General features: G+C 37.2%; 2 protein-coding genes across 2 annotated transcripts in view; both read right to left on the bottom strand.

The window, feature by feature from the left end:
* Window positions 1–2,923: 2,923 nt before the first annotated feature.
* On the bottom strand, window positions 2,924–4,285 carry LOC125217054 (xyloglucan galactosyltransferase XLT2-like). The gene has a single exon (XM_048118880.1). It carries the CDS (start codon window positions 4,283–4,285, stop codon window positions 2,984–2,986), a length of 1,302 nt encoding a protein of 433 aa, XP_047974837.1. The 3' UTR covers window positions 2,924–2,983.
* A 2,936-nt stretch (window positions 4,286–7,221) lies between these two features.
* LOC125209365 overlaps window positions 7,222–11,747 on the bottom strand; it is a 5,670-nt gene continuing 1,144 nt past the window's right edge. The window contains exons 2-6 of the mRNA XM_048108964.1: window positions 9,531–9,770; window positions 9,333–9,459; window positions 8,980–9,264; window positions 8,791–8,904; window positions 7,222–7,764 (exon numbers count right to left, since the gene is read on the bottom strand). Coding sequence (XP_047964921.1) covers window positions 7,372–7,764; window positions 8,791–8,904; window positions 8,980–9,264; window positions 9,333–9,459; window positions 9,531–9,770 — 1,159 coding nt within the window. The 3' untranslated portion in view covers window positions 7,222–7,371. The remainder of the gene's footprint in view (window positions 7,765–8,790; window positions 8,905–8,979; window positions 9,265–9,332; window positions 9,460–9,530; window positions 9,771–11,747) is intronic.

Here is an 11,747-nt window from a genome sequence, read left to right as displayed (position 1 = left end):
CATGCCTAACATCGTTCAAGGTGCAGAAGACCTCATAATGCGTCTGAATCCTGATTGAGCTGATGCCAACCACCTTACAAACAACACTGTTGGTCATGGTAACATTGCTTCCATCTATCTGCTCATAAGTGGTGAAGTATTCCCTGTGAGGACAGAGATGATACGACGCTCATGAATCCAAAATCCACACATCATTACCGTGTGTCTGTTCATCCGCAACCAAGGCCAATTCTTCTTCTGAATTTGTGTCATCAGCTTCTGCAACAGTCGCAGAACCGTTAGCATCCTCTTTGTTGCCCAATTTCTTCTTTATCCTTGGACAATCAGCCTTCCAATGCCCTGGTTCCTTACAATATCTGTAAATATCATCTGGCTTAGGGCCTTTAGGACCTTTCGAACCTTTGGAGCTCTGCTTCTTCTGTCCAAATTTCTTATGTCCCTTACCCGTAAATGGCAGATTTTCTGTGGCCGAACTCGTTGCCTGTTGACAATCCTCTCTAATGTGAAGAGCATATCGAACATCCTCCAACGAAAGAGTTTCCTTGCCAGTCATAAAATACTCAACAAAATTTTCTTAAGATTCAGGCAAAGACACAAGTAAAATTAAAGCAGCATCCTCATCTTCTACTTTAACTACAACGTTACACAAATCTAGCAAAATTTTATTCAAATTTTCCAGATGATCCCGAAGGGGCTTACCTTCCTATATGCGTAACCGAAACAAACGTTGCTTCAGAAGCAACTTATTGGTTAGAGACTTCGTCATGTATAGACTCTCCAACTTCGCTCAAAGATCAGCAGCTGTCTCCTGATCCGCAACTTCGATGATAACATCTTCAGACAGGCTCAACGTGATGGTCGAGTGGGCCTTTTCGTCTAAGGTTTTCCATTCCTTATCATCCTCCGTAGCCTTTTTCGTTTTGAGCTGCTCCCATAAACCCTATTTTTCCTGGTGAATTTGTCAACCTTCACGTTCAAAGCAGAAATCTTTGATCGATTTTCCAGAAAACCCTAGCAGCAGAATTCAAAACCCTAGTTCGATAACTCAGGCTCTAGATACCAGTTTGTTATGACAGGTCGGGTAATAGTGTAATCGACAAACAAAAGAACGTAAGGAGACACAAAAGTTACGTGGTTCACCAACCTTGTGTTGGCTACGTCCACGGGCAAGAACGAAGATCAAATTGTATTATGACTACGAATACAAATGCAACGATGCCAATTCTAAAAGGCTGCCACTGCTCTTACAAATTCTCGTGTCCTACTTCTATATAAATAGGTACAAAAGACAAACTGGGCTTGATACAACAATTAAGCCCAATAATAGAAACCTAACATTCTTAGCTTGATTAGCTCGACCCTTTGACTTGATCAACTCAACAATGATTCAATGGCAACCTAACAACTGATCAACTCAGGTTACAACCGCTCAGCTTGATCAATTAAGCAATGATTCAAGGCATTCTAACACAAACTTCACCAAATCGCTATTAGAAACTTAGCTACTCATAGTCAAAGACAAAACAAGAAGAAAACCAAAGGAAATGGAAAAAAAAGCATAATAGAAAGATAAACTAGAACTCCCTATGTGTGGGATTGATGGTGGGGAGTCTTCTCCTTCAATCTCTTGAGAGGAGAAGCTCCTTGGCCTTCAAATCCTCTTCATTCTCTTGTTTCAGCTCTTGATTTGGTAGTGTGGGAGTTAGGGCTCGAATGTGTGAAGTCCCTTTTATATTTTGGAGTGAAAAATGGGCAAAATAAGGAAGCTGTCAAAAACACCTGACTGGGTGATCTGTGACTGTCAAAACACTCGACTGGCTGTTTTGTCTAGAACTCGTAACTCGCTTCAAAACGCCCAGACGGACATTTCTTCGGATGGAAAACGCCCGACCGAGCGAATTCTCTGTCTCTCTGTGTGCATTTCTAGCTAGAATGCCCGACGGGTATTTCTTCGCCTAGAAAACGCCCGGGTGGGCAAAACTCTCTGTATTGGCCCGTTCAACTCCGTTTAAGCTCATTTTGGACCTGTTTTTGCATCAAGACTTTGACACTCTCGTTAGCTCTAAAATTAGCAAATAAGTGGATGAAACCTAAACTTTATACATCAAATTACTCAACAACTTGTGTTAATCACCCACCTAAACATCCTAAACTATGAATTTGTCAGTTTTGAATGTCTTACAAATAGTTTTTGTGTTTTTCACCTTTTATATATTTTTTTGGAATGAGCCATTAAATCAGGTCTTATCTTAGGGTTTATGTTTTGTTATTTTATAGAATATGCTTTTGCTCTTAACTCGTAAAGACGTGGGTTGCTTTTTAATAAATCTGGAGTACACTAATCAAAGTTTTTGGAATTAAAATAATTTTCATTAATGTTTGGTGTTCTAATTCATTTGACTCTGTTTCTTTTAAGAATATAGAATTAATGAAGTTAGAACGACAAATTAAAACTTAATGGACAAAATTTATATGTAATAAAGAATTATATGTAAATAGTTTATTAAGTTAATTCATAAAGAAAATATTAGGTGACACTTTAATTTCTATATAGATTAAAATAATTAACAAATTAAATTAGGCTATTAATAATATAAAATTTAATTCATTTTGAAATAAATAAAATTTAGACAATTTGAATTGCTCATATTAATGAAAGATGTTTTGCTATAAATGCCTAATCATGGTATGCGATTAAGAATTCAAAATCTAACAATTTAAATTAATGTCACGTATTATTAAATTGAAAATAATAAAATTTAATAACAAAAAAAGTAATTATACCATTTTAACATAGCATTTCATATTGTTCCTTCCTTACTTTTAGCATAGGATTTCAAAATTGTTATGGAACCAATTTTTTCCTTTACAAATACTCAACACTTCATATTTTCATATTACTACTTATTTTTTTCAAAAAAAAACAAATTAATCGCAATATCAAAGGCATTGAGTAAACACTAATCTTGCATAAAAAAGGCTTTTATCTTATGTTCTTATTTTGACCCTTGATTCTCTTAAGCACTCCATCAAGGGAAATATCAAATGCATCTTTCCCAATCCCACTTCCATCACCATAAATAAAATTTGGTATCAAACTAATAACCTTGTCCCTCAACCTTCTTACTTCTTCCTTACTATACCCTTCCAACACTTTTCTAATTGACGTACCATTCCTAACATCCTTCCGATCTATGAACACCGAAAGCCGGTCCGGTTCATCACCCAAGAACCAATCATATTGACCCGCAATACTCTCTCTCCAAAAGAAAACCGGGATCGAACCGGCCAGCATGCAATCGAAGATTGACCTTCTAGTGTACGTATCCCCCTTAGGCTGCAGACAAAAGTCCGAGTCCAAGAATGCCTCTTGGATCTCGGGCGTCCCGCCGTGGCACTCAGATATAGAGCAGTCCACAACCCGGCAGGAGGCCGACTCGTTGTAGCAATGGCTCAACAATATGGATCTAAAATCATCCTTGATCTTATTCCGCTTGGCTCCCACAAATGTGAACAAACTTGACCTCTTACGATTTGTCACAAAATGTAGCCATTGGTCAAGCTCCAATTTTGACTTGGGGTGGAATCCGGTGGGGTAAGGAACACCGATGTCGTGGTGGTCCCACAGTGCCCTCTCCACCGTGAGCCGCATGATCTGTTCCATCGCCGGCATATAGATGAAGCTGATACCCCAATGCTCGTCTCTCCTACGGCGAAGGTCCCACGTGGGCCTCCCGATGTGGATGAAGTGATCCGAGCCGTTGGATCTCCTCCACAGAGGCTGATCCTGGAGCCACGTCAGCAGCTCGTCGAACTGGCGATCGCGATTCGTAGGCGTGTCATTAGTGAACAAAGCCTTGCCCGCTACGACCCCAGCGTAGAAGGGTATGAAGAAGGCCGTAGCGGATCCGGGCTCCGTTGTCCTGCATCTGTGCTTCAAGACTCTTGCATGGTACATGACGTCGCCCGTTAACATGTCGGTCCAGTACCACGCTGGAGTAGTGGTCCGGGGCCCGAATCCGCCGTTGGAGAGGGCGTCGCAGCGTGAGTTCTTCCAAGGGCCTAAATCGCGGCAGTTGTGGAGAAGCTCAGTGTTGAAGGCTGGCGGGAGGTCGTACACGTAGACGAGGCCTCTGTCGCATCTTGTCCACGGCTCCAGGGGCTCAAGGGATTGTGGTGTGTAGAAAATGGAACTTAGGTAATAGATTTGGAAGAGGAATAATATTAGTAGAATGGAATGGAGTTTGTTTCTTGGCTTGGGCCGGAGATTTTTTAATATTGTCATGTCATAAATGGATGATTGAATTTGAGGTAACAATGAAATGATCAGTTTCTTGAGATGAATATATAATGTAACGAAGGGGTCATAGACTCATATTAATCAAATGCAAACTTCAAATTAATATTTTAAAAACCGGATCGGCAAATAAACCGGTGTCATTACTGGTTCACTGGTTCAATAACCACTGTTGAACAGATTAAATACATATAATAAAATATGTGAATAAAAAATAAAAAATAGCCTTATAAAAATATCAAAAATGAAAGACTTGGGCCACAAAAATAAATATATATAACAAATTTAGTAAATAAAATCTATAGCTTATAAAAATATCAAAAATGAAAGAAGATTTGGTCGAACCGTTTTACTATTACTCCCTCCGTCCCGGATAATTCGGGTCACTTTGACTAGGCACGGATTTTAAGAATTGCAATGGAAAGTGGGTTGAAAAAGTTAGTGGAATGTGGGTCCTACCTTTATATATTAGTTTTATAATAAAATGTGAGTAGAAATGAGTTAGTGGAATATGGGGTCCACTACCAAAAATGATAAAAGTGGAGTGGGACAAATTATGTGGGACGGACCGAAATGGAAAACTGGGACGAATTATCTGGGACGGAGGGAGTACAAATATATATAATTCAATATATAATGCAAAATATAGTGTCCAATTTTGTAAATGATAAAATATGATCAATAATGTATCACAAAAAATATTCATTCTTATAAATAAGTAGTAGTAGTATATATACAAATATAAAAAATTTAAAATTTAGTGAATATAATAAAATATATAGTATAAATTGTTAGTTAGTGTGGATAAAACTTATATATTTTACGTATAAAAATAAATAGAGTTAATATTAATTCAAAAAATGTATGTGGTGGAATAATATTATAATGAATACAAATTATGAATTAGTTTAAAAAAATTATTTTAATATCAATAGTTAGGCTACATTAATTAAATACATACTATAAAAATATATATTTAGTAAATAATAAACTATAATAAATAAATATATCAAAAAAATTGAACCTTACAATATAACGATAGTTATAATATATTAGTAACTAGTAGAGTATTGGTTAAATCTAGAGGATGGTACTTATATGCATCATAATAAATAATTACATAAAAAAGTATAAAATAAATAAATTAATAGTTTATTTAAATAAAAATAATAATATTATGTATAACATTATTTAATATTCTTATTTTTGTATATGCAGCTTGTAGTGGAGTGGTTAAGCTCTTGTTAATTCAAGTAGACCTCATGAGTTCAAGCCCTACCAACAGTTTTTAAAATAAAAATCGGTTTCCAGCTAGATCGGAAAACCGGTTTCCAGCTAGATCGGTTGAACCTCATACTGGTTTAAATAGGTAAACTAGGTTGCCACCAAGTTGACATAAAAAAATGTCAACAGATCAGTTAGGTGCACACCATATATATATATATAAAACTTAAGTTTGACCAAAATTTTGATCGTGGGTATCAATTATCATTACAGATGGGAAATAAACATTAATTAGCATCCACGCCGTCAACGTTGATATTTAACTAAAGAAGAACCCAAAAACCAGATCATCACAGCCACATGCATCAAAATATACTTTAATGTTAATTCAAAAAATTCAGTGCTACCAAATTACCATCAACTCGCACAGTCAACCACTGCCCTCAAAAGCCATGAAGCATGTTCGACTGCTCGAACCGGACTATAATCAGTTCCTTTTAAACCGGACTATCGTAAATCACATGTAAAAATGTCAACTGTTCACTTTTTCCATGAATCTTCTATGCTCTAAAAGAAATAAATTTGACAATATTTTACTATGGAAACACATGGAATGATGTAGTAGTACTCATTTTTAACAAACCACATGTAAATTGACCCTTCCATTCCATGTGTGCTCTTCACAATTTCTAAGTATCATCTTCAACAATCAAATTTAATTATCTAATAACAATACTACATAGCTCAGGTTATATAAATGTGAATATGAAGCCACCGATTAATGGAGGCGAGCTGGAAGCATCTTTTAGTTTGCTTTTTTACCTCTTATATTCTAAATCCTACTTTTTTCTTACTTAATTAGGGTTGGGGATGAAGCCGAGCTCCGGTGGCGTATCGCAGGCGAAAAGAGCGCGGCGCACCCGCAAGACGTTCAACAACATTAAGCTCACTGTCCTCGGCGGCGTGGTAACCTTTCTGGTGCTCCAAGGCACACTCGGGCTGGCGTGGATCCGAACCGAGACACGTTCGAGTAAGCAGGAGAAGGACGAGGAGTTTCTCGGCCTAAACGAAACTTTCAGTCTAGGGCCGAGAATCAGCACGTGGGATGAAGATCGCAAGGCGTGGCTCGACAAAAATCCGAGCTATGTTGATGGAAACACTACAAAAAAAAGCGCGTTTACCTAGCACCGAAGTGCTAGGAATAACCCCAAAGTGCTAGGAAAAATAGAGGTTTCCGAGCACATTTTCGAGCACATAGGGTGCTAGTAATTTGCTCGCTCGGAATTATTTCCGAGCGCCTATCCGAGCAAAACTCAAATTTTTCCGAGCACTCGAAACGTGCTAGGAAACTTGGTCAACTCCTCTGCTCTTCCTAGCACCAGTGTGTGCTCGAAATAATGCTCTCCTAGCACCAATGTGTGCTCGGAATAATGCTCTTCCTAGCACCAATGTGTGCTCGAATAATGCGTCTCAGAATCCTACCATAGTTTAGTGCTCGGAGTAATGTGATTCAAGAAACAAAACCTAGCACAATTTGGTGCTTGGAATACTGCATTTCAAAACTCCTAGCACAATTTGGTGCTAGAATTGTACATTTCATTCATATTCACGAATTTCATTATTTTTTCATATTTTTTTTATTATTTCAGCTTCATTTTAATTGTTAATTCAATGAAATTAAAATGACATTAAACCAAAACTAGAAATAAAATAAACTAATTGAAAAGCCCAATGGATTACAAGAATTCAATTGTTTCACAAAGTTGATCAATTCAAAATGCAAGTCTAAATCTATATTTCACCAAAATTCTCAAAGTTGATCAATTCAAAATGCAAGTCTAAATCTATATTTAACCAAATTTTTCACTGAACAAGCTCCTCATCTCTTCTTTCATCTGTTCTTTCATCTGCTCCTTCATCATTTCCATATTCATATCATTCGCTTCCTTAATTTTTCTCTCTCTCTCATTCATCTCGGCATGCATTTTCTCCCGCTCTTCTTTAAGTCGTTCTTCAAGTCGTTGCTCGATCAGCTCGTCCATCTTGCTAGGATCGATGTCGGTCGAGCGTACAGATGCATATGCTGATGTAGCTGATGGGAAGTATAATTTTGTTGCACTTCCTGCCCCAGGAATCTGCTTTCTCTTCTTCACCTTCCCATGACGCTCCAAGAAAATGGCATCTAAATCCGGATTCTCAACCCCTTCGGCTCTTAATTCTTCTGCCCTTGTCCTAACATCATCCTTCCAACAAGCAAACACAAATTAGATACTACTATAAGCAGGTGAGCAAACAAACAGTTTCACAACAAACTGACAAGTTTCACAACAAACTGACAAGTTTCACTGCAAAACAGTTTCACAACAAACTGACAAGTTTCACAGCAAGTTCCACAAACATTCTGTACACTTATGTATAATGTTCAACAAGACAAGATAATTCAAGGATGCTACGCAAATGGTAATTCTACGGCATAACCAAGTCCAAGGTAATCTTCAGTATTCGTGTTTGCTACGCAGATGGTAATTCTACATCCTAACCAAGTCCAAGATCATCTTCAGTATTAGTGTTTGCTACGCAAATGGTAATTCTATGTCATAACAAGTCCAAGGTAATCTTCAGTATTCTTGTTTTCTGAGTCCTACATCATAACCAAATCTGAGGTTGTAGCGTCTAAAGGAATTAGTTACCGGAGAGCCTAATATAATCATAACCATATTGGATTGCTGAATTACCCACATTCAAGGCAGAATTCTATGTGTCATGAATAAGTCTTATGATTCTGGCATGAGAATCACACGATGAATAAGTCTTATGATTCTGCCATTTTCAAGGATGCTTTCCCTAAAGCTACTACTAAACAATAGGATAAATGCTAACTCAGAATACCTATTATCATGTAGTTCTAAGAAATTAATCCAAGTCAGAATGTACTGATTATATCTTTCCCTTTCTCTATCATATACTTTTACTCTTTACTCTTTGTAGCTTGATAATTGTGAGATCATACATCTTCTAATGCAGTGGGGTTTTGACGGTATGAACTAACCAAAACAATCCACTAAAAAGTTGGAAAAACAATGAGGAAAGCAGAACATTGCCATGGAATGGAGGCCATCTAAGGTTATTAATACCACTAGCATGCATATAAAAGGAAGAGAAGCTAAAACCTGCATTTATACACTAAGTAGGCTGGTTTCAAGCATATGCACATTACTGAATCATCTGATCTTTTACTGTCAAATTAGTCAAATTAAGATTAAACTTACACGAATCTGTGTTGCGCGTTCAGAAACCAGGCCTTGTGAATCTTTTGTTTTGAATGTGTGAGTCCTACCAAAGATATCTACAAATGGAGGCATTATCCCGTCATTTTCCTCTGTCTGCAAAACATTAAAAAGGATTAAAAATATAATCAAAAAAGGAAAGAAATCAAACTAGAACAATATAAATTTTACCATTATTTCAACTGTCTCTTCAAATGGAATACAACCATTACAATGTGTTCCAAAGGCCTTCGCACGCCCTTGTCTACGATTTCTCGAGCACCTCTCAGAAACCTTAATATTCTCAGGAAGCTGCCAGGCATCGGTGTATGTCGTCCACTGGGCATCCGTGAAATAGGCCGGTTTCTTCATTGTCTTTCTTTTATAACCAATGTAATCACCGTACCTAGCTTTGCACTGACTGTGAAAAGCTTTCTTGCATTCCACTTGATCATAAGCTTCGCAGTTGGCATCTTTCTGCAAAATAATAAAGTATTAAATAATTTATGATAACTGAGTTATAAATATAAAATGCACAATTTGACCTCAAATTCTTTCCAATAATGGTTAATATATTCCTCCGAAAGCTTTGCCTGGCTGTATCCTCCCGGATCAACTATGTGCTTGAAAGCCTTATTGCATATGTTGGCTACTACACCAGTCGGACGCAATCTGTATATTAATATACAATTAGTAACTTAAAAAATAATATAATGAATGCATAAAATTAAATGAGCACGTACGTTCCATCCCTAAGTTGTACATATATCCGGCCTCTTGCGTCCCTCTTATATCCATCTTTTTTTGACTTTTTAGCATTTTTAGTGGCTGCATCTCTACCTTCTACTTCAACGTTAGCAGCGGTTGAATACTCCTCGTCACTATTCTCGTCCACCAACTCTAAAGAACCAAGTGGCCGTGAGTCATCGGAGTATGTAGTTGAGCGTCCCAATGATGACCCTCTCATTTCTACAATTATATAACTACCACAAACAAGGCAGAAAGGAGCATGTGATTAGTACTTTTCAGTAGGCATGAAGAAAGAAAAACAATATTGTAATTCAGAAGAAATAACTATGCTTTTTGACATTTATGTAAGTTATTAGAATGATGAATTTCAAGAAATTAGCTTACAGATAACCAACAAATTACTTACAGAAGCCAGGCTGCCTAATTTATTAGCTGAGAATTCCATATTACATGAGCTGGGCGATGATCATTTCTAAATTCTAAGTAACCATATCTAGCCCATAGTAGCTCTTAACTAGTCAATCACAATCGTGTTAAATACTAGCAACCATCTCGTTTAGCAGATGCGTTAATTACCCAGCCCTTTACTGATGAGGTTAGAAAAACTAATTTATCAGCAAAAATGATGGTAAAATTTACAAGATCAAGTAAATTCATTCCCTCTCCAAAAGCATCGGAGGAAAACTAAAACCTAATATGTACCTAACATTTCATCCGAATTACTAGTTTTTCCCCAATTTCCCAATTAACCTAGAATTTGGAGACCCGCAGAGATAAAGATACAGAAAATCCGAGAATCGATCAATAAACTATACCAATAGAGTATGTTCATTGCACGGAGGATTTGACACAAACTTAGCATCAAAATCAGAAAAAAATTCATGCAGAAGATGGCATCAATCAGCAGCAATAGCAAGTTTTGATTGCAGAAAGGTTCACCAGTGAAGATTCACTTATGTTTAACCAAAATGCATAACTCATGCATGAACTAGCTAGATCTGCAAAAATGAAGTACGCATGCAGCTCATTATCCATAAACAAACACATAAACACAATAAAACAACAAATCAACAACACAAATCTCCAAATTCAACCAAATCGCAGCAAGTAGCAGTACAGAATAAACGAAATCCGATGCGGTTTCTACTAGTTTCTCAGTGATGCAAAATCATTCAAATTGAACCTCGAGTCAATGCCAACGCAACAACCAACGCAGATTGATAGCCACAAACAGCGAGAAGACAGCGTAAATCCAACTGAAGCGAGGGGGAGAGAGAGAGTACCAAATAATTACAAAGAGTGATGAGTCAATTGAAGCTACATTACAACAAGCTCGTGAATAAAATTGAACTCTATGCTTCAACATCGAAACTCTATGCTTTGAAAGGAATCGACCAAATAATTATAGTTTCACACACGGAATCGACCAAATTCACAAAAACCACAGCAATAATTACAGTTTAACATGGAATCGGCCAAATTCACTAACCTGCAGGTGTGAGAATGGAAGATGTGTGCGAGCGGTGAGGGAGAGCAGCGAGACCGGCGAGATCGGTGAGAGAGAGCGGCGAGATCGGTGAGAGAGAGCGGCGAGACCGGCGAGATCAGTGAGAGAGAGCGGCGTCGGCGAGACCGGCGAGATCGGTGAGAGAGAGCGGCGAGATCACTGTAAGTGTGAAGTGTTTTGGTTTAGTAGCCCTAATTAATAAATGAGGATCACCATCTCATCCGCTAATTAAGCAATAATTTAGTCAAACAATAATTTAGTCAATAATTATCACATAATTTAGTCAATCATAATTTTAGTCAATAATTATTACCACATTTGGTTATAAATGAATTAATTATGACTAACGAGTTTGTAAATAACACTTAAGTCATTCTACACTTAAATCATTGTTTACCGTTTCATCAATGTCTTCATTTTCTTCCTCATCCTCATCTTCTTCGTCTCTGTCATCTCTTCATCTTCATCTTCATCTTCATATTCTTCTTCATCTTCTTCTTCATCTTCTTCTTGATCATTGTCGGCAATTTCTCTCAAAATTGAAATCATTGCACCACTGGGATCACATCGTGGAGGGTCTATGAGTTGAACATCATCAGAAATTTCATGAACTTCTACTTCATCTTGTTGAAAAGCAGCATCTTCATTTTTCTCTTTTGTGGTGGCATAACTAGCATAAAATTTCTTTGCTCGAACTTTGAAT

This window comes from Salvia hispanica, chromosome 3 (assembly GCF_023119035.1).
Source record: "Salvia hispanica cultivar TCC Black 2014 chromosome 3, UniMelb_Shisp_WGS_1.0, whole genome shotgun sequence".
NCBI classification, from domain to species: domain Eukaryota; kingdom Viridiplantae; phylum Streptophyta; class Magnoliopsida; order Lamiales; family Lamiaceae; genus Salvia; species Salvia hispanica.
This window is presented reverse-complemented; position numbering and strand designations above follow the sequence as displayed.

Coding starts and splice junctions, on each gene's coding strand:
- LOC125217054 (XM_048118880.1), bottom strand. CDS start 4,285: ATGACAATATTAAAAAATCTCCGGCCCAAGCCAAGAAACAAACTCCAT.